This window comes from Stegostoma tigrinum, chromosome 32 (assembly GCF_030684315.1).
Source record: "Stegostoma tigrinum isolate sSteTig4 chromosome 32, sSteTig4.hap1, whole genome shotgun sequence".
Lineage (NCBI taxonomy): Eukaryota > Metazoa > Chordata > Chondrichthyes > Orectolobiformes > Stegostomatidae > Stegostoma > Stegostoma tigrinum.
The window spans coordinates 8,323,263-8,346,871 of record NC_081385.1 but is presented as its reverse complement, the minus strand read 5'-3'; the positions used below and the strand labels follow the sequence as shown (position 1 = coordinate 8,346,871).

Sequence of the window (23,609 nt, the reverse complement as noted above, 5' to 3'; positions counted from 1 at the left end):
TCACGTCAACCTCACAACAACTGCTCATCCAAATTAAGGATTCACTCCCCACTACGCACAGGCTGAGTGTCATCTACAAAATCCCCTGCGGAGACTACGAGAAACACTACATTGCACATACAGGAAGGAAACTAACAACAAGAGCACATGAGCACCAACTGGCTACAAAAAGGCAGGACCAATACTCACTCATCTCAATGTACATGGACAAGGAGAACCACCACTTCGACTGGGACAACACCAAGATCCTGGAACAGGCTCGGCAGAGACAGACAGGAGAATTCCTAGAAGCATGGCACTCCATGAAGCATGCTATTAATAAACACACTGAACCCCGTATACGTTCCACTACGAAGGAAAACCAGAAGTGAGGCAATACAGCTCAATGGACCCCAGAGTTTAAAACCAGGCAGGAAAACATATCGACGCTTCATCTGAGGTTGCATTGAGGATATTACCCAGCAAGGTAAAGAAACGTCTGCAAAACAAGAAAACAGCTCAGCAAGCCAACCAACCTCAACACCCACAACCGAGCTACAAAAGTACTCCAAAACCTCACAGACTTGGGCAAGCTCATCCATCAATTATTTGGATGTTTTAAGAACTTTAACTGATTCCTGGACAGCGCCGGACCAGAGAAAGATGGATTATTGAGTCTGGGGACTCTGTAGTTAACAGCAACATAAATTAGCATTGCACTTACCATGTATTTTTCAATATCTTTGTCTGTACTGACTTCTGCATCTACAGTAACACAGTCTGTCTGCAACAAAAAACAAAATCACTTAGGCTCCAGTTATGAGCAGACTTATAAATCAGCTGTAGACCATTTAAGTAGAAGCTAAGTTTTATTTATGTATTTTTCAGTCTTAGGCAAAAGGTGGGGTATCACTAGCAACTTTAAAATGAGTGGCTTATTCATCCATTTCAGAGGGTAGTCAAGAGTCAATCGCTTTGCTGTGGGTCTGGAGTCATGTTGTCCAGACCAATTAAGGATGGCAGATTTCCTTCCCTAATGAACGTAAAAGTGAACCACATTAACTGTCAATTGTCATAACAGCCAGACAGTTGCCATTGGAGTAACTTTTCAAAAAAAAAGTCCAGATTTTATGGAATTCAAATTTCACCATCAGTCCTCATAGGATTTGAACTCATGTTCCACAGCATTAGCCTTAGGTTCTGGATCAACTTGATTGATACCTCAAACCGTATTTGTTAAAAACCTGCTGGAGAACTACAAACTACATCACAAGCTCGGGATCCAGATTGTGAAGGAGGAAAGCAAAGCAGAGAGGTATATGGCTTAGCAACCAAAGATGGAGTGGATAAAATTGCAGATGCTCAAAAGGCCAGAATTCAAAGAGGGCAGAATTGTCAGAGGGCCGTGGGGCTGGATGTGATTGCAGAGATAGGAAGGGACAAAGCCTTAAAGAGACTTGAAGAGTTTAACCTCAAATTGCTGCTTGACCAGGAGCCAATGTCACTGAATGTCAGGAGTATATTGGAATGGTCAAGCCTATAGGTAATGAAGTCACAAAGGAGGCATACAGTAACAATGTAATGAACCAGGGTGATGTCTGAGGTGGAAACAGAAAGTCTTAGTGAACGTTAAAATGTGAGATTGGAAGATCACCTTGGGCACAATTATGACCAGTTTAATATCGGATTGTTTCCATGGAAAGGGCTAGAGTTAGAAGCCAGGCAGTGTACATTGGAGCGGGGACCAAAAATGATGGTATCAGTCTTCCCAATTTTTAACTGGAGGAGATTTCTGTTTATCCAGTTCTGGATGTTAGATAAACAGTCTGATGATCTCTCTGCTGTTTCTAAATTATGAGACACTGGTGGTGAGACAGAGCTGTGTGTCATCACGTGAAAACTAATGATGACAATGAAGCCTACTGCATAAATGGAAAGAAGGAGCAGGGAAAGGATAGATCCTCCAGGTACACCAGAGGTAAAGGCTTGGGAGCAACAGGAGAAGGAGGTGATTCTCTGGTTACAATTACACCCTAACAGCCTCAGGAATAACAGTGCCCCCCAGTGGCACATCATTGGGGACGGGTTAGAGGAGGATGGTACACACACTCTTGTCACAAGGTGCTGACAGGTTGAGAAGGAATAGTAGTAAAAGTTTACCTTCTTCACAGTCTCTGTGGTTGGCATTTGTGGCTTGGTAAGAGCTGTCTCAATACTGAGGGATTCACATTCAACAAAGAGCACCTCTGACTGTGCAGCACTCCCTCACAATTGCAAGAGGTGTGTCGGCCTAGACTTGGTTTCCAAAGCATGAGAGTGAGACTTGAGCCCTTAATATTCTGACTCATAATGATAAATATGACACGTCTATTACCAGTATATATTTTGGCTTAGACTTACCTGCATTGCAGAATCTGTGAACGATCTCAATGTTGGGACTTGCTTCAAGCTGTTGTGCTCTGTATGCAGGTCTTCATTTGGTCCGTCTTTATACGGTGTTTTTAGCATAATCTCTTCACTAGTTGGTACTGTCTCCCCAGGGCTCCATTTCTCTCTATTTTCTCCATAACCACTGGTTAGCTCTGTACACTGTAATGATTCATGAAGAAGAACATTTTGGTACTCTCCCTCAGGTGTATCAGTCAGCCAGCACTCTTCAATATAACTTGGCACATAAGGATGTAAGGTGTCTCTGTAATCAATATAGGGTACCGAATGTTGAACTCCATCGATCCCTCTGCCTACTGTAGGGGCACCCATTACATCTGGGAAATAATCGACAACTTCCTCCTCATCTCTGTTTTCTGGATCTGACTGATAGATATCATCATAGTCCTGAGTGAGTAGTCCAGGACACTGTGAAGTGGTTGCAGGTTGATCAGACAAAGACAAGTTCGAATCACTTTGGGGTGGGAGGGGAGGCGGGTGGCAAAGGAGAGACAAAAATATACGCATTATTTGTAACTCATACGTTCTGATCTCTTAAATATTGTTTAAAGTGTGAATATCAACTAAAGTGGAACATTGATATATAGATCAAAAGGAAACAAGCACTTCCTTCCCATGATGAGTCAGTAAAATAACTTGAACGCGGATGGTACACTTCGTTTCATTTTTGACCAAAGTCCTCACTTTCAGCAAGGCAGCCACTGGGATCATCAGTTCCAGGAAATCAAACATGCTGATTAACACATTTTAGTAAGGGGTAAGGGTTAGGAGTCAAAGCGAAACTTGCTTTATGTACACTGCACTTATAGCAATTGAATTCTTTCTCTGTAAGCACGGAGGGAAAAGCACTTCTACCTTGATCCAGGTCCTCCACAAAAACTTCACACTGACAATAATCGGTATTTCATATCTTAACCACAGTGCCAGGTTTGGGTGAGGAGATATGGAAGATGATGGACTCCAAAAAACAGGGAATTTTCTGGACTGTGTGTGGAATGAGAATCTCAGATTAGACCTCTGCCAAATTCAAGACCGGCTGGCCCTACCCAGTCTGGTCTGCATGTGAATCCAGACGCACAGCAAGGTGGGTGATTCTGAACTAGCCATTGAAATGGTTTAGGTAGCCATGTGGTTCAAAGGCAGCCAGGGATGGGCATCAAGTGCTGGCTTTGCTAACAATGCCCACACCTCACAGAAAAACCTAGGGGAGGTTCAGGCACATAATTCTTTGAAGTATGCAACACAGGTAGACAGGATGGTTGAGAAGGTGTTTAGTACGCTTGCCTTCAATGCTCAGACCTTCGAGTATAGGAATTGGGATGTCATTTTGAGGTTGTACAGGACATTGGTGAGGCCTTTTTTGGAATACTGTGTCCTGTTCTTATCACCCTGTTACACAAAGGGTATTATTAAGCTGGAGAGGGTTCAGAAGAGATTTACAAGGATGTTGCTGCGATTGTAGGGTTTGAATTATAATGAGAGGCTGGATAGGCTGGGACTTATTTTGCTGGAGTGTAGGAGGCTCAGATGTGATCTTGTAGAGGTCTATAAAATTATAAGGGTATAGATCAAGTGAATAGCGGGTGTCTTTTCCCTAGGGTGGGGCACTCCAAGACTAGAGGGTAACTTCTTTTCACATAGAGTGGTTCATGTGCGGAATGAACTGTCAGAGGAAGTGAGAGATGCCAGTGCAATTACAAAGCGAATGTAGTTATGATGTTTAAAAGATGTTTGGATAAGTACATGCACAAGAAATGTTTAGTGGGATATGGGCCAAGCACAGGCAGGTAGGCATAGTTTGGTTTGGGATTATGGTCAGCATGGGCTGGTTGGACCGAAGGGTCTGTTTCCATGCTGGATGGCTCCACGACTCAAGGCAGAGATGCCACAGTCCCAGTGGACTATAGGACTGCTTTCTCATCAGTGGGAGACAACTGGTGGTGAGTTTAAACTGAGGGTCACTTGCCGTAGGCAAGGAGAGAGAGGTTGAGAAGGAAAGCCTTTCATGGAGACATCAGCGGATGTAGGAACTGAACCCATACTGCTGTCATCACCAAGCAGCTGTCCAGTCAACTGAACTATCTGGCCTCCGCACATCCTAAGAAATAATAAGGGAGGGGGGGATATGTAACTGTTGGATTGTTGTGAAAATTCATCTGGTTTGTGAAACGTCCTTTAGGGAAGAAACCAGTCAAACATACTGAATTAGATCTCTATGTTTTGGGCATGCAGTCACATTGCAGGATCAACACCCCTTTGAAAAGGCCTCACAAGCTACTCTGTTATGTTGACTACAAGTAGCTAGAACACACTATTTTCATGAAGCCCACTCAGTAGGAGAGTGATTGGGCAGAGCAACATATACTGGTTTTCTAGTGGTGTCCACACTCACTGAATGAAACAAGATTAGAAATGTGCAAAGTGTAAATATGAGCTATCGTCACTGCTACCTTGATTTACATAGAGGAAAGTGCTAGTGCAATACCTTATAGCAGGAGATGTAAGTTCTGTATCACGCTCCACTGTTGTATCTTGCCCAGTAATCTCTGACGAGTCAGCACATGTAGTCTCTGGGATAGGATTGGCAGATGTTATCTTGGATTTTTCCTCTAAATCCATGACTTCCACAGGCCCTATATGTTGACAACAGAATGAGATTTTGTTTTAAAATGTAGGCTGCAGAAACTTCACAAATTTTAAGTCACCCTCCCTTGAAAATGACACGTTTTATTGACGTTCCTCCACATTTCTTGGACATTGTGTAGAAAAAAATCAGCCAGCTATGACTTCGCTGCTAAGCTGCACACTATCCTGACTTGCAACTTTAATTGCCATTTCTACACCGTCGTGGGGCCAAATTGTGCAAGCTACCTAAGAGAACTACAAATGTCCACACAACTCATGGACCGCTGCCACTCAAACATATAGATCAACATCCACTTCGAAAGGGCAATGCCGCAACAAATACTGGCCTTGTCAGTGACTTCCCAAGAGTGGAGACTAAAATACAACTCCAGCCATTCAGACCAAGGAACAAACCCTGCAGTTACTTGTGAAGGTGTTGGTTAGAGAACATTTAACTGTAGGATTCTCTTCTCTTCATTATTGTGCAGTGGGAAGGACAAAGTGTCCATTATCCACTTGATCGTAACTCCAAAACCACTTGCTCTAGATGATAAAATGGTACAGGCACAGAATAAAGCCATTCTATTGCCTTTCAAAAGAATCTTTTTTGGCACAGCATTCGAGATCAGGATCAGCAACTCACTGACTGCAAACAAGATTCCTCGTGCCACCTCAGGTTCTGCTGCCAATTGTCTTAAATCCATGTCCCCAGTTACTGATCCTTCTGCCACTGGTACCACTTTCTCCTGACTTAAACCCTTCATAATTTTTGAACATCTCTGGTTACACCTTTCATCAATAGATAGCTGTTGCAACTTTAAATTAATTGGTCTCAATCATGGATGTACTCCACAGCCGAGAGTCTGCCAGCTACGTTCTCTCCAATTATTTTACTCTGTTGCGTGGAGCTCTGAGGTCTGTGCACAACAGTGGTTTCCAGCACTGAATGTCACACCAAATGCTGTGGGTGGGACCTCCGAGGAGCTTACAGGGCATGTTGTCCTGTTAGTGTGAAATTCCTAACACTCCCAACCCTGAATGGAGGAAGAGATCCCTCCTCACCTCAGTCCAGAAAGAAACTTTCTCAAACTGTCACCTTAATAAAAGCTGTCTAGGCTGACAGTCCAGCACCGAGGGGGTGCTACACTTTCAGCAGTGCCATCATTCAACTGAGGCCCCATCCTGGCCCATGGCGAACATAAAAGATCCCACTGCACATAAGAAAAGTTATTTTCCCTGGCTGCTGTGGCCAATATTTATCCCTGAACAAACACTATAATAATAGATTATCTGGTCATCTTCACAATGTGGGAGCTTGCTGTGTATAAACTGGCTGCTACATTTCCGACAGTACAGTCCTTTGGAGAGGGTTCAGAGGAGGTTTACCAGGATGCTGCCTGGACTGGAGGGCTTATCTTATGAAGAGAGGTTGACTGAGCTCGGTCTCTTTTCATTGGAGAAAAGGAGGAGGAGAGGGGACCTAATTGAGGTATACAAGATAATGAGAGGCATAGATAGAGTTGATAGCCAGAGACTATTTCCCAGGGCAGAAATGGCTAGCACGAGGGGTCATAGTTTTAAGCTGGTTGGTGGAAAGTATAGAGGGGATGTCAGAGGCAGGTTCTTTACGCAGAGAGTTGTGAGAGCATGGAATGCGTTGCCAGCAGCAGTTGTGGAAGCAAGGTCATTGGGGTCATTTAAGAGACTGCTGGACATGTATATGGTCACAGAAATTTGAGGGTGCATACATGAGGATCAATGGTCGGCACAACATTGTGGGCTGAAGGGCCTGTTCTGTGCTGTACTGTTCTATGTTCTATAGCGATCATAGCCGCCATAGTCTCAGAGGATCATACGGCTGCTCTATCATTAGAAGGAGATGACTGGAGGTGCTTGAACATGTGCCTCATGTGAGGGGAGGGGATGAAAAGTGTAGGTTCTACTTGGTAACCTTAACCAGTGTGGGAATTGAACCCATGCTGTTAGCAGTGTAAACCGGCCGTCCAGCCAACTGAGCTAACTCCCTCCGCTTCTTACAGTACAATGGAAAGTACACTTCAAAAGTATTTCATTGGCTGCACAGAGCTCTGGGACAAACTAACGGTCAGGTAAGATGCTACATAAATGCACGTCCCTCACAAAACCTTAACTACTACACATTTCCTTCCAGGGCTGGAGAACAGAAACAAAATTTCAAATAAAACACAAAGACAGATTTCTGAAACTCATCAACACTCAACTTCTTACGTTGAACAAAGCCCCAGTGTTACTAACACTGGGACTGAGAGAACGCATGAAAGTTTCAGCACAAACCTTGCAATTAATTTGGGTTTATATAAGACTGAGAAAAAAAAACTGTGCCTCCTTTCCGCAGGCTTCACTAATCAAACAGTATCGAAAGCACCAGAAATAAAGAATCTCTTTTCAAATCATAAACCATGCTCTTTTCAACCTACCAGGGTCTCTGGTCTCCAGGGCCCTCAGTGCCATACATACAGAAACACAGAATTACCATGCAGCAACGGCAGGACTCATTGGCACAGCAGCAGAGGTTCTACTGAAACTGCCCTGGATTGTGGCCAATAATAAAACGGCTTCAGAGATCTGGTGAGCTGTTCCACAAGATGGGAAGACCAATAAAGCAACTGCAATGCTTGGAAATGAACATACTGAGTTGCACTTTGAGATGCACAAGTTAGACCAGCGTCTGTCATTCGCCAGTTTCACTGACTTTATCTTCCGGGCATATTCTGATGCAATTTCCTCCCAGATCCAGTCAGTTTCACATTGTATGGGCTTTGTGTGTGTGTGTGAAAAAGAGAGAGAATGTGTGTAAGAAAGTGATAGATTGCATGCGAGACCGTGTGTGTGTGTTTGTGACATTGAGTGAGACAGTGTGTGTGTGTGTGCATGAGACAGAGTGTGAGAATGTATGAGAGGCAGTGTGTGCACGTGAGAAAGGCAGTGTACATGTGAGAGAGTGTGTGTGTGTACATGTGAGAGAGAGCGTATGCAAGAGAGTGCGAGTGAGAGTGAGCGTATGCGCGAGCGACCGGGGGCATGGGAGAGAGGGGGGGGGAGAGAGAGAGAGCGCGTGTGTGTGAGAGAGAGGGCGGGGAGGGTGTGTGTGTGTGTGAGAGAGAGGGCGGGGAGGGTGTGTGTGTGTGTGAGAGAGAGAGAGAAAGAGAGGAAGGGTGAGTGTGTATTGAGTGAGTGAGTGAGAGATAGAGGTGCACGTGTGACAGAATGAGAGAGGGAGGAAGGGTGAGAGTGTGTGTGTGTGAGAGAGAGAGAGGGGGGAAGGGTGAATGTGTATTGAGTGAGTGAGAGAGAGATAGAGGTGCGTGTGTGACAGAATGAGAGAGAGAGACAGAGGGGTGTGTGTGTGTCTGAGAGTATGAGCATGTGTGTGTATGTGCACTAACTTTTGCTCCAACTGCAGCCCGTGACAACAGCAATGAGAGTGAAGTTTGGGGATAAATGCATCCCTCTGCGGGTCCATTAGCAATTTTACACAAAGTCACAGCTACAGAATAACAACGAATAAAGACTTACAAGCATTAAAAAAATCAATGTGATTTATGAAAGATAAAAAACATAAACTAGTAAAATAATTAATCAATATCTGAAAGAGATTTGCAGGTTAGCTAAAGGGGTTTTCACTTTCAGAAAACATGGAGGATCAGACAAAATCCTGAGAGATTGGCAAACATCAGATGCCAACATCTATGAGGAGGTTGCATGCGGCTGATGCCAATGAATCATGCCCTAAAACGAGGGGGCTGGGGGCAGGTACTCTCACAATATTTAAGCAGCATCTGGATAAGTACCTGAAACACCAGGGTGTGGTAGGGTATGGAGAGAGTGAAGGTAGATAGGCCTGTTTCTATGCTGAATGACTATTTGACTCTTTGCTACATGGTGTTGAGCAACACGAGGGCCAGCAGTGAGTTAAAGGAACCTACACTGATTTCCATGTCGAGGATTCTTGAAGTGTACTTTGTTCAGAATGTTTAGTAAGGCAAGAAGCTGCTTAGTAATGAGGTGAAATGTGGTGCTAACATGCAATAAACCATTGCCACAGAAAGTGATTGAGCCCAAAACATTGCATGCTTTCAAGGAGTTAGATATAGTTCATGGGGCTAAAGAGATAGTGGAGAAAGCTGGAATAGGTTGGACGATCAACCACTGAATGATGCAGAAGGCTTGAAGGGCTGAATGGCCTACTCCTACTCCTATTTTCTGTGCTCAAAAAGGGAAGGTAAAGTTGCCACAGTCCTTTCTGGCCACAGGGCTGCTATCTCATCAGAGAGAAATGACTGTGGTGGTTTATCCCGAAGGTCACCAGGCTTCAGGTGAGGGGAGAAGTTGAGAAGGACAGTCCGTCAGTGATAACCTCAAATGTGCAGGAATTGAACCCATGCTGCAGCACAAACCAGCTATCCATCCAACTGAGCTAACCAGCCCCGAGGACAACTTGGCATTGCCTAGCATCAAGATAGGCCTGTCTAGATTTCTCACACAATTCTACCTCATATCTCACAACTGCTCATGTCATCCAGGCCTCGATTAGATGTGAGCGTCTCTCCCAGCTTGTGATCAATAACTTGTAGACTAATATCTAGGGGGAGGATGGGTAACAGGGAATCAACTCAAGGGCTTCTCAAATGGTTCCACTGAGCGTGTCTACAAGAGGCAGTATCTACAAGCTTCAGAAATGAGGAATTGGAGTTACATGGACAGACCACGGGCAAATGAGGTGGAGAAGGGAAGGCCAAGAGATGGTTGGATAGAATTCTTTAAAAAGAAAGCCCATTTTCAATGGCTGAAGAATCGACAAACAGAAGGCCCAGATTTACGGTGGTTAGCAGAAAGAGGATTTATGATTTATTTCCTGCAGCAACATGAAGGTATTCATGTGACAGACAGTTAAGATTTAAAATGTGCTCCATGATAGGGCTCTTTTTATATATTCACTCATGGGATGTAGAGCATCACTATCTAGGTCAATATTTATTGCCCAACCCCAACAGCCCTTGAGATGGTATTTCTGAGCCGCCTTCCTGAACTACTGAGGTCCTGGAAATATGTTTAGCACAGATGCAATTGCAGCTTTCGAATGGGAATCAATACGTGATGGGCTAAATAGCCTCCTGTGCTATACTATTCCATGATTTGAACTGCTCCAATCTGAACAATGTGGGCAATGGTGAATCCATTGGGAAATATACCACAAGGTAGGAGAAGTGAGTAGCGGGATGAAAATCATATTAGTGAGCAGTGAGAGATCTATTTCTGTGTGTTAGCATTTTGTTATTACTTATTCTCACCCCATTCATACACTGTCTGCTATTCTCCCACACAGCAAAGAGGAACTAGATGGTGACAAATTTCCAACACAAAGGCCAAAGCAAGTAACAGAATCACCGAATGGCTGCAGCACAGAAGCAGGCCACTTGGCCCATTGAGTCCATACTAATTCCTCCAAAGAGCATCCCAACTCCTTACCCTATCCGTGTAACCTCACATTTCCCATGGCCAATCCTTCTAACCTGCATATCTTTGGGCTGTGGGAAGAAACCCACACAGACACGGGGAGAACATTCAAATTCCAGACAGACAGGGGTGTCTCCAGATTACCACATGCTCCTTGGGTCTCCATCTTGATCGGCTAACCAACCCCAACACCTCTAAGCACACTCTGCGAACTGCCTACATCCTTTGTCAAGGGAAGGTGGCATCATTGTACACCAGTCTCACCACACTGTACTGGCACATTTCTGACCCACTTACAGCATTTCAATACTGCACTCTGACCACAGTACCTAGCACCTCGCATTGTAGTACTGCTGCCAGGCTGATTTAGGGAAGAACAGCTCATGGATTGGAGCAGGGTGCATCTCAGGACACTTAGTTTGTTCTCTTCTTCTGCACCTTCTCAAAGTTTTCTGCCTCTCCTTGCCTTTATGCACATTGCTGCAATATTCAGAACTTAGAGGCTCACAGTACTTATGCCTAGGTCAAGAGACAAGGCAGAAGTTTGCCAGCAGTGAGCAGTCTGGAAGGTGGACATATTCCTCTTCATCATGGTGCTACATCAAACTCACACCCACAGCAGCTATGTGCCAAACACAGTGCTTGTGATGTGCAGCAAACAAATAGCCGTGCCTCAAAGTCTAAAATTGTGAGGCTGCTAGTCAGAGGAAACCAGTACAATCTGTCAAAGGCATCACCGATATCAGACCGAGGGCTCAGGGCGCTGTCAGGCAGGCACCTGGCGGAGTCAGGGTCGGGGGTTCCATAGCATTATGGGAAAGAGGGTATGGTCAGTGCAACTGGAAAGGGCAGGAATGGAAAGTCAGTCAGGGAGCTGCACAGAGATTCCTCAGGGATCTGCTCCAAGTTAATCAAGGGGAGGGAGTCTACAGTCAGTCCTGAAAAATGACAAGGTGCTACACTAAGCTGGATGTTAGGGAAAGAGTTGCACTCCCTTCGATTCAAAAGTGGAATGGCACAAAGGACGGGGGCATTTGTAGTTTGATTTTTCTCACTGCATTTACTGTGACAGTTGATCACACAGGTGATCCCGTAAAGTGGCAGTGCACTTCTGAATGTGATTTACTGTTTGCTAGCAGGTGTCACCTGTGTGACCTCAGAAACATTTTGCCGTTTCCCTCCCAAGAGATGACTGGCCATGAATGACCTGGTGCCAGTAGTGGAAATCCCTATGTGTCATGGCAGCGGTAGGCACATACAGTTACAGAGTTGGACAGCACAGAAACAGAAGGGTCACCGGACCCAAAACATTAACTCTGATTCTTTTCTTCTCAGATGCTGCCAGACCTGCTGAGCTTTTCTAGTAACTTCTATTTTTGTTGCACGATCAGACCCTTCGGTCCAACTCATTCATGCTGACCAGATATCCTAAATTAATCTAGTCCCATTTGTTAGCATTTGGCTCATATCCCTCGAAGCTCTTTCTATTCATATACCCGTCCAGATGCCCTTTAAATGTTGTAATTGTCCCAGCCTCCACCACTTCCTCTGGCTGCTATTTCCATACATGCATCACCCTCAGCGTGAAAAAGATACCCCTTAGATCCCTTTTAAATTTTTCCCCCACTCACTTTCAACTTATGCTGTCTGGTTTGGAACTCTCCCAGCCTGAAGAAAACACCTTGGCTATTCATGATTTTATAAACTTCTATCAGGTCACCCCTCAGACTCCAATGCTCCAGGGAAAATAGCCCCAGCCTACTCAGCCTCTCTGTTTAACTCAAACATTTGCTACCGGTGAGGGTAAGATAGCATGGGAGTTGCATCATACAGGCGAGGTGCATACATAGTGAGGCAAGCAGCAGAGAATTATGCACAATAACTTACTACAGCTCATGGTGAGAAACCCTACATGAAATTCTTCAGAATCGACACCTAGCCAATATTTGGTAATGTTCAGCCCCTGTGTTTCCTATCCACCTGTTAGGATGAGACAATTAATGAGAAAGATGGACAAAGATTCTGCGTGAAGTCAGAATCACAATATACCGTCATAGTATAAGAACTGCAGATGCTGGAAATCTGAAGCAAACAAAAGTAGAAATTGCTGAAGGAACCCACAAGGTCTGCCAGCTTTGTGGAGAGAATGATCCTTCTTTAGAACTGAGCTATTCTGAAGAAGGGTCACTGGGCTCGAACTGTTAATTCTGATTCTCCTTCCATAAATGCTGCCAGACCTGCTGAGTTTCTCCAGAAATGTTTGATTTTATTTCTTTTGCAATATACTGTACCTGCAGAATATAGGCATTCTGGAGTCTTGACAGAATAAGATGAGGATTCTTTGTAGAGATAGTCTTCTATGCTGAACATTTGTACATTTGGACCGATGCTGTCTCCGAGTGTGGTCTGATGTCTATCATGTGGTAGGACAGTATCATCACATTTGGTATCTCCAGTGGTTTCAGGATTACACAGACACATCTGCGGGCTTGTAACCATTTCACCTGAAAAATCTGCGCTAATGGCCAGGACTTGAACTCCATCGTGGATCACACGTACATCATTGTCCTCCACATCGCCACAAGTAGTGTTGAGATCATCAGCAATAGCAGATAATTCATTCTGTTCTGGTGAACACTTTGTGTATTCTTTCAGCTTGTTCTCCCTGTGAACTGCAGCATCTGGCTCCCAGTAATCCACTTCATTCCTTTCCTTCCTGTTGTCTTTCACCATCAGGAATGCTTCAGTAGAACAAGGCACTGCCTTTTCACCAAACACCAGCTGGGGGCAACTGTTAAAATACAGACTGAAACTTGTAATACGAGTTAACTTTTCTTTTTAAAAGATTATATTTCAATACCTTCCAAAGAAAAAGTAACTACTTTAAAACATTGACAAACAGAGATACCTGCACACCATCTCATCCATGCTTGTCTCCTCCCACCCCTCTTCATGTAATCCCATCAATATATCCTGTGTCCTTTTCCCTTGTGTGATTATCTTTTCTCCTGTCAATAAAGCTTTCTTTGACTTTCCCCCTCTACTTTCTTTTCCTGGGATGTAGGTATCACTGAGAAAGTCAGCCTTTGCAGGCCAGCAGTAAGTAGCCCCTGTACTGAGAGGTTTGCACAGTCATTTCAGAGAACATGTTCAGAGTCGGTTGTCGACTTGTTAAGGATGATAGATTTCCTTCCTTAAAAGGTCATTCATAAACCAAATATTTTATTTCAACAACAATTGATGCTAAATATCCTGCTCACTATTGTTGAGACAAGCTTTCGATCTGCTGATTAATAAACTGTTTAACATTCATTAACTGCCATGGCAGGATTTCAACCTACGTCAATGAAGAATTAGCTTGGGTCTCTGAGTTACAAATTCAGTGAGACTGACCACAATACATAAGAACAGAAGTAGGCCATTCAGCCCATTGAGTCTGCTTCACCAATCACGGCTGATTTGATAATCCTCGACTCCAGTTAGCTGCTTTTCCTTACAATCCTGATTCCCTTACTGATTAAAAATCTGTCTACCTGAATCTTGAATATATCTAACAACGCAGCATCTACAGCCCCCTGCTGGAAAGAATTTCACAAGTTCACTAACTTCTAAGAGTACAAATTCCTTCAGAACTGAGGAAGGGTCACCAGGCCCAAAATGTTAACTGCTTTTTTTCCACAGATTCTGCCAGACCTGCAGAGCTATTCCCACAACTTTTATTTTTGTTTATGGCTGATCTCTCAAATTGGCCTGAAATCCACTTTCCAGCCCACTCCCCATAACCCCTCAAACCCGTCACTAATATAAATTTCTCTCCTCCTTGCATTTATTCAGTGTCTGCCACACTCTGGGAGACAATTCCACAGAAACATGATCATTTGAAAGAAGCAATTTGTCTGTTCCTCTGTTTTAAATCTGTCACCCTTTCGGCTAAAACTATGACCTCTTATTCTAGATTGTCCCACGATCATTCTTTGACCATCAGCAGGATGTGGCAGTGAGTTGTTACTGAATCAAGATTCCAAAATATAATTTTATAAAACAATCACTGTTACGTTTGAATGGTATAATGCTAACTGCAGAAAAAAAATTCTCAGAGGTTTGTGAATCTGCGAAATTCTTTACTGCAGAGAACCATCAAGGCTAGGTCATTAAATATTTTCATGGTTGAGGCAGACAGATTTTTAATCAGGAAGGGAATCAAGGGTTATAGGGGTGAGGCAGGAAAGTGGGGTTGAGCATTATCAGATTAGGCACTCTCTCTTGAATGGTGGAGCAGACTCAATGTGCTGAATGGCTTGTTTCTACTCGAGTGTGTTATGATCAGTTAGGTTCAGGTGCAATGGTGACTCAGTGGTTAGCATCAATGCCTCACAGCGCCAGGGACCCGGGTTCGATTCCACCCTTGGGCGACTGTCCGTGTGGAGTTTGCATGTTCTCTGTGTCTGTGCGGGTTTCCTCCGGGTGCTCGGTTTTCTCTCACAGTCCAAAGATGTGCGGGTTAGGTGGATTGGCTATGGGAAATGCAGAGATGCAGGGGGGGGGGGGGGCGGTGGTGTGGGTCTTGGTGAGATGCTCTTTAAAGGATTGGCCTTGACTCGATGGGCCGATTGGCCCAATTCCGCACTGGGGATTCAATGACTAGATCCACCAGAGTTTAGAAGAACAATGGGTGTATACATAGAAACCTTTAGAACCCTAACAGGATGAAATGGAGTAAATGCAGAAAGGATTGCAGACATGCTTGCCAAGCTGGTGTGTTTGGATGCAGACATTTTGTCACCCTGCTGGGAACATCGTCAGTGCACCCCTGGTGAAGTGTCAGGTGTTCTGTCCCCCTTGTTATTTACAGACCTCAGTTTGCTGGGGTGATTGCTATTATTTCCAGTTCTGTTTTTCAATGTTTTGTACGTTGGGTCCTGTTCAATGTGTTTGTTGATGGAGTTCTGGCTGGAATGCCAGACCTCCAGGAATTCCCTGGCATATCTCTGGGAATGGGATCCTTTATGTTTGTCAGTAGCTATCGCAGGGTGGCTGTTGGTTTGTGGCACTATCCTGATACCTAGGGGGTCTGAAAAGTCTTGTGGTCATCTCTGATACATCTCTGATGGACTGGAGGGTGACTAGTGAGTCTTGCCATGTTCTGTCTCCCTGTTGAGATCTGTCACGCAGGTAACAGGGCTGCACGGTGGCTCAGTGGATAGCACTGCAGCCTCACAGCACCAGGGGCCCGGGTTCGATTCCAGCCTCGGGTGACTGTCTGTGTGGAGTTTGCACATTCTCCCTGTGTCTGCGTGGGTCTCTTCTAGGTGCTCTGGTTTCCTCCCACAGTCCAAAGATGTGCAGGCTAGGTGGATTGGCCGTGCTAAATTGCCCGTAGTGTTCAGGGATGTGTGTGGGTTGTTTGGGTGGGATGCCTCAAGGAGCAGTGTGGACTTGTTGGGCCGAAGGGCCTGTTTCCACACTGTAGGTAATCTAATCGAACAGCAAATTGCACTTTTTGCATATCCATTCCTTTCCATAAAAGTGTTCCAGTTTTGCTTTGCACATTCCCGGGTTGCTGCAGTTTGTTGTGGCTCATTTGAATAATGTCCTGATGCAACTCCATTGATGGGAGTTGAGGTGATTGCTGGATTAATTAAGTATCTGATCTGTATGTGTCACCCTACTGTACATCAGAGACCTGTTGGAGATAAAAGGCCCCACACACACAACCAATAAAAGTAATGTAATATACAAAATTCCATGCAAGGACAGTGAGTAACATTAGACAGGCCAAACTGGAAGAAAATTGACAATAAGGATATACAAACACCAACTAGCCACTGAGAGACACGACCAGTTCTCATTAGTATTAATACACACGGATAAAGAACACGAGTTCGACTGGGATAACACATCCATAACAGCACAAGCCAAGCAGAAACAGGCCAGGTAATTCCTGGAGGCCTGGAATACCAACCCCATCAACAAACACATTGAGCTGGATCTGATATACAAACTACTGAAAAACAAAACTGGATGTGATCAGAGATATCAACCCCCACCCCAGCAAACTGAGGTGTCTAAATAACAACGGGGACACAACACCAACGTTTCACCGGGGCGCGCTGGCAATGTGACTGAGCAGGGTGACAACGGTTACAACAAAACCCATCGGCTCAGCGAGCAAGTTTACAACCTCATCCACAACCCGAGCTACAAATCTCCTCAAAAACTTTAAACACTGAATGTTTTCTGAATGGAATTGGAGATATAGTTCTTAGGCCTGAGAGATCAAAGGGTGTGGGAATAAAGCAGGAACTGGGTTGAATGGTCAGCCACGATTGTATTGAATGGTGGAGCAGGCTCGAAGGGGTGAATGGCCTACTCCCAACTCTCCACGTTTCTCTGATCTTATACATATCGACTGATACCCATCCAGTGCAAACCAATAACTTATAAGTTTTAACAGCGAACAGAAAGTGAAACTAAAACTGAAACCAGTCCAGTAGCAAACCTCCCGTCCCAAACAGTATTCAAGGGTCTAGACCCGAAACGCGAGCTTTCCTGCTCCTCTGATGCTGCTTGGCCTGCTGTGTTCATCCAGCTCTACACCTTGTTATCCCAGTATTGCACAGAGCCAGGAAGGAACATGAGACACGAAAACGATTTGCACACAGCCAGGAAGGAACATGAGACACGAAAACGATTTGTAATGAACTTGGGCCGATGCACTGTAATGTGCGATTAGTCCTACAGCCGGCTAACATTGCAATGCGTTTTACACAGAAATTTAACTTTACAAATGTTTTTCACGGGTATCCAATTCCGTGTGTAAAAAAATACTGGAGAAGATAAAGTAACCAAACGCCGATTCATGCACGACAAAGTTCAGCTTGTGGCGAAAACAATTACATTGAAAGTAATGAAACAGATGTTTAGGAAGACAATTTTAAAACAGACTTGTGACGCCGCAGTATCCACTCCGACTGCATGCTTTAACAAGAGCAAAACACCAGGAACCAGGCAAAACGCTCTTCCCTCTGAGCACAATTCCTGCAACTCCCCAATTGTACCAGGAAATGGGAAAGAAGCTGCAAGGTGACGTTTCCACGGAATACACCTGACCTCAACAAACTTCTGCTGTGGGTGTGTTAAAAAAATCCCATATTTGCTCAGTGCCCTGTTTATTTTTCATGTGTTCTAACCCCATCCTCGAGCATCATAAATTGAAAGCATTTTTTTAGAAAAACAAAAAATCCAAACCCAATGCTTTTCCCTTCTACTATTACCTGACCGCAGGGCGACTCTCCCGTTAGTGGAGATAACTCGAGATAGTGGGGAGAGAAGCTGAGAATGAGAATTTTTCACAGTGGGAATTGAGCCGATGCTACATGTGAAATTGGTCTGTCCAGCCAACTGAGCTAACCAACTTTTTGCCTTTTCCTATGTGTGCTGTTTCAGCATTCCCTTATTTAGGCAGGAACATGGACCGAGATCCTAACTTCAATAAGGCAAATAAACTGGAGAAGTTGGGACTGCCTATGTTGAGAAGGTTGAGAGGAAGACTGGGCAAGGCAGTTGAGTGGTCCCTGTCCACACTGTTTACTGAGTTTAAAGCTTGTTATGATCAGACACAGCTTCTAGATCTTCCCTCTCCAGATTCTTTCACCTGCTATACTCTTGGACAGAGACTTAATCAAGAGACAATGAGGGCATGTAAGAAAAGGTAGTATTTCAATCACGGGTGATTCTAAATAAAAGCCGAAAGAACTGCAGATGCTGGAAATCAGAAATAAAAACAGAAAAAGCTGGAAGAGCCAATGGGGGGGAAGCATCTGTGGAGAGAAATCAGAACTGAAGAAGGGCCAGTAGGCCTGACACATTAACTCCGATTTTTCGCCATAGATGTTGCCACATCTGCTGAAATTTTCCAGCAAGTTCTGTGATGAATGATTCTAAACTCCATGTAAATTAAGAAAATCGAATTTGGTAGAGGTAGCCATGAAGAAGAATTCATGTTGCATATTCAGGTCAATTTCTGAGGACAATATGTTGTGGATCCAATCGAGCAAGTGCTTCTTTAAATATCTATCAAGAGAGAGGCCAAAGCGAACATTGGCCACTTAGAAAATGAGGCTGGGATTATAATGGGAAGCAGGGAATGGCAAGGCAGATGAAATAAATACTGTGCACAAATCTTCAAGGTAGAACACTCTAACAGCATTCCAATGATACTAAACAATCAAGGAGCATAAGAGGGAGAGGAAACCATTGCAATAAGTATCAGAATTGATAAAAAGTATCAGGGAAACTAGTGAGGCTAAAGACTGCTAAGGTCCTCCAGACTGGGTGGGATGCATCCTAGGAGATTAAATGATGTAACTAGACAGATAGTGGACGCACTCGGAGTAATCTTTGAAGAATCATTAGATTATGGAAAAGTCTTGGAGAGTTGGAAATTTGCCAATGTAACACCCTTAAGCAAAAAGGAGACAAGAAGCAGGGAACTAAAGGAAAATTACCTTAACAGGAGAAATGTAAGCATCTGTTGTAAAGCATGTAATAACAGTGTACTTAATGAAACACAATGTAATCCAGCAGTTAATATGGCAGAGAGGGAAATCATGGCTGACAAATATTCTGGAATTCTCTGAGGAGGTGACAAGCAGGATAGATAAAGTGGTAAGGTAAAGTAATAAGGTAAATTTGAAGGGTAATGCACATAATAAGAATCCATGGTGTTGGGGGTAATATATTATCATAGAACTCCTACCGTGTGGAAACAGGCCCTTCGGCCCATCAAGTCTACACCAAACCTCACAGCATCCCACCCAGACCCATCCCACTATAACCCGCCTAATCTACAGCTCCCTGAACACTACGGGCAATTTAGCATGACGAATCCCCCTAACCTGCACATCTTTGGACTGTGGGAGGAAACCGCAGCACCCGGAGGAAACCCACGCAGACACGGGGAGAATGCGCAAACTCCTCACAAAGGGTCACCAAGGCTAGAATCAAACCTGGGTCCCTGGTGCTGTGACGCAGCGATGCTAACCACTGAGCCAAGTATGGTTAGAGGATTAGCTAAGTAAGACAGAGGGTTGGGTTAAAAGTGGCATTTTCAGAATACTCAAGTGGAGTGTTACAGGGGCCACAATTATTTACAATAGAGGCAGTCTCCAGGTCATGACCAGTTCCAATCAGGAGTCCGTTTACAAGTCATTTAGTATGCAAGTCGGAACACAATGCAGGATAATGTAAATGAAGGGTAAATGTTGGGACCACAGCTATTCATGTTATACATGAATAATCCGGACTAAGGAACTGTGGCATTGTTGCTAAGTTTGAAGATGACGCACAGAGAAACGGTAATGAAGAAATGGGGAGGCTGCAGGAGGACTTCGAGATTCTAGGAGTGTGCGCAAAGAAATGGCAGATGGAATACAAAGTGGCAAAGTGTGAGGTTATACATTTTGTTCGAAAGAATACAGGTGTAGATTATTTTCTAAACAGGGAAAGCCTTCAAAAATCTGGAGAGCAAAGGCACTTGGGAGTCCAAGTTCCAGATTATCTAAAGGTTAACATGCAGGTTCGGTTGGCAGTTAGGAACGCAACTGCAGTGATGACATTCCTTTCAAAGGGCAAGAATACAAGAGCAGAGATGTACTGCTGAGGCTGTATAAAGCCCTGGTCAGACCACGTTTGGAATATTGTGAGCAGTTTTGGGTCCCATATCTAAGGGAGGATGTGTTGACATTAGAGGGAATCCAGAAGAGGTTTATGAGAATGGTCTTGGAAGTAAAGGGCTTGTCATGTAAGGAACATTTGAGGACTCTGGATCTGTACTCAATGGAGTTTAGAAGGATGAGAGGGGATCTGATTGAAATTTACAGGATACTGAGACTCCTGAATTGAATGTATATTGAGAAGATATTTCCATTTGTGGGAGAGACTAGGACCTGATGGCACAGCCTCAGAATAAAGGGACGACCCTTGGGAATTGAGATGAGGAGGAATTTCTTCAGCCAGAAACTGGTGACTTTGTGGAACTCGTTACTGCAGAGGTTTGTGGAGGCGATGCCTTTGAGTGTACGAAAGGCAGAGATAGATAAGATCTTGATGGTAAGAGGATCAAGGATGATAAGGAGAAGGGAAGAGGATGGGATGAAGAAACAGGTCAGCCATGATCAAATGGCAAAGCAGACTTGATGGGCTGAATGGACTAATTGCGCTCCTATATCTTATGGTCTTATGTTCTTACAAGCAGCTGTTCTAGATTACAGAGAATGTTCATATATCAGGTCTTTAAAATTACATCCCTGTATGGAATCACATTTGTAAGCAAGAGCGTTTGTAAACTGAATGTTTTCAAATTGGAACCCCTGTACATCTTGATGACTCAGATGAGAAAAGTGAATGCACTATTGCCAAGTTTGCAGATGAGGATTAGCTAACTAATAGGAGACAGACAGTTAGGTTGAAAATTGCATTTTCAGAATGGCACCCTATAAAGAGTGGAGTACCACAGCGGCCACGATTATTTACAATACACGCAGGCTCCAGGTTGTGACCAGGTTCCAGTCGGGAGTCAATTGGTGAGGATGAGGAGTCAAAAGGATATAAGCAAGTTGCATCAGTGTGCAAAGACTTGGCAGATGGAACATAATGTGGCAAAGTTTGAGGTTATTGTGCTTTGGCAGGTAGAATACAGAGGCCGAATAATTTTTAAATGGAAAAAATCTGCTGAAAGCTGCAGCGTAGACAGAATTCGGTGTCTCCTTATGCAAGTTACAAAAAAAGCTAGCAACTAAATTCTGCAGGTAATAGAAACAGCAAATGAAATGTTGGCCTTTAATTCAAAGGGAATGGAATATAAAAATAGGGAAGTCTTGATAAAATTATACAAGGTACTGGATGGACCATGCTTAGAATATTGTGAACTGTCATCGTCCCACTACCTAAAGAAATACATATTGGCATAGGAAGCAGCCCGGACAGGGTTCACTAGAACATTCCTGGGCATGGAAGGATTTTCTTATTAGGAGCAGCTAATCATAGAATCTTTACGGTGTGGAAGCAGGTCATTTGGCCCTTTGAGTCCACACTGATCCTCCAAACAACATCCCACCCAGACGCATCCCCTAAGGATAAACATTTTAAAAGTGAAGGTATTTGGAGATGGATTCTGGTTAAGCAAAGGGATGAAAGTTTGTCAGGCGGGGTAGGTGAGAATGTGTATTAGATCAGCTATAATCTTGTTGAATTGCAGTGTAGATTTAATGGGCCGAATGGGTCCTAATTTGTATTTGTGGATTAGCTTTTCATCAGCAGATGATCTGGAGACATGACAGAGATGGAAAATGCTATGGAGGTGGAAATAGGCACATCACATGCACAATGACCAGGTTAAATCTTCAGCTTTTACATTCAGTTCAAATCTTTGAGATTTCTGAGTATCTCACTCTCCTGTTAAAGTTGTGCAAGTGACAGCACAAGTTATCATATTTAATCATCATTAGCTAACTCCACACTATATAATTTCCATTTATTTATTGCATGTGAGAATACCCTTCTGTCTTCAGCACACTACAGAACAAAGATCAGGACATAAATAATCATTTTATTAGTAATATATGTGACAGAAACCTTTTACAGAAAGTAATGTCCAGTAGAACAAGAGTCACTCTATAAACATTCATTAGCAACTTGGGAGATGATTTGCATTAACATTATTGATCTGTCGACCATGTGTTGAACTTTAGCTCTGTTTAAAAATCAGTCTGACAGTTAAATCTTTAGCACGTACAATGTAAACAGAACTAGCCATGGAAAGAAATCAAATTTGGTAAATTCACCAAGACAAACCATCCTTCAAAGCATTTTCAAATACTATGCACTGACCTCTAATCTCTTCAAGTATAGATTTTTCCTCATCTTTTCTCACTCTAGAAATCACTGACTCTTCTGCTTTTATTCAGTCCAAGGGGTTCCAATAGACCTACCTGAAGTGGCCACTTTCCACATAAACCCAGTGAGTTTCAGTCAACTATTAAACATGGAATAGCATCATGTCCAAGCCCAATCTCATTTCACCCTAATGATCACAAATTCATGTAGACATTTTTTACTGGGGGGGCTGTGAATACCAATTAAGAGCAGGAAATCTAGAGATCGTTAAATAATTGGGATTTTAACAAAATAGCATGGAGGTCAAACATTTTTCCAACGAAGGTACAAAATCTAACCATTTCTTTAAAATGAATGTCTAATGAATGATCAGCAGAACATGTAAAACTAATAATATATTTTGTAGCACAGTGAATACAATTATCAACTGATTAGAACAGGTTCAGATGTAAAAGGAACTTCAGCCCATTTGATCTAATATTTCTAGAATACTGGCTTTATCTTATAACAGTACAGAGCTACGTCTTATGTAAGTCCAATGTCTTACAGCTACAACTTCAGTCAAGGAGTTTCTCACATTTCTCAACTTTCTATCATCACGTGTTTTATCTTGATGATGTCACATCTTATTCCAGGTCAAAAACCACATGGATATTTTTCCAGAAAGTGTCAACTTTGGGCTAAAGCTTGTCCAAGATGAAGAGTCAAGTTTATCACTCTCCATTCTTGAGCATTGCCCCACGCCAAGAGCAGAATCTCCCAAACAAAAAGTGTAAGTGTAGTTTCAAGAGGTTTTTGATTACTGCACTATTTACCATTCTGAATCTCACTCCTAACATCTGAACTTTTGGGAACATTTGAAGTAGGAGCAGAAGGAGCATGTCATTCACTCTTCAAGCCTGCTCTGCCATTCAGTTAGAACATAGTTGATTGGTTTGGGTTCCAAATTCCATGTTCCCATCTATCCATGACTTATCTACTTAATAATAATATATAGACCTCTGCCTAAAAAAAATCAATGACCTTGCCATCACCAACTTCTGAGGCACATGAGTTACAAAATTAGGTTTATCCTTTGACAGAAAAAAAATCCTTATCTGTGATCCAATAGAATGACTTCTAATGTTAAAACAGTGTCCCCTAGTTCTGGACGCACTCACAAGAGC

At 43.4% G+C, this 23,609-nt stretch overlaps 1 protein-coding gene across 3 annotated transcripts in view; it reads right to left on the bottom strand.

Moving 5' to 3' along the window:
* The window catches only part of LOC125466976 (RING finger protein 214-like), a 55,716-nt gene extending 38,105 nt beyond the window's left edge, over positions 1-17,611 (bottom strand). The window contains exons 1-5 of one of the 3 annotated variants that reach the window (XM_048562219.2): positions 17,494-17,611; positions 12,840-13,339; positions 4,913-5,060; positions 2,380-2,881; positions 704-763 (exon numbers count right to left, since the gene is read on the bottom strand). In XM_048562219.2, the coding sequence (XP_048418176.2) occupies positions 704-763; positions 2,380-2,881; positions 4,913-5,060; positions 12,840-13,339; positions 17,494-17,525 (1,242 nt within the window). In that variant the 5' untranslated portion in view covers positions 17,526-17,611. Of the gene's footprint in view, positions 1-703; positions 764-2,379; positions 2,882-4,912; positions 5,061-7,508; positions 8,048-12,839; positions 13,340-17,493 lie in introns of those variants that run through there. The other 2 variants (XM_048562221.2, XM_048562222.2) reach the window with 2 other exon arrangements.
* Positions 17,612-23,609: the final 5,998 nt, after the last annotated feature.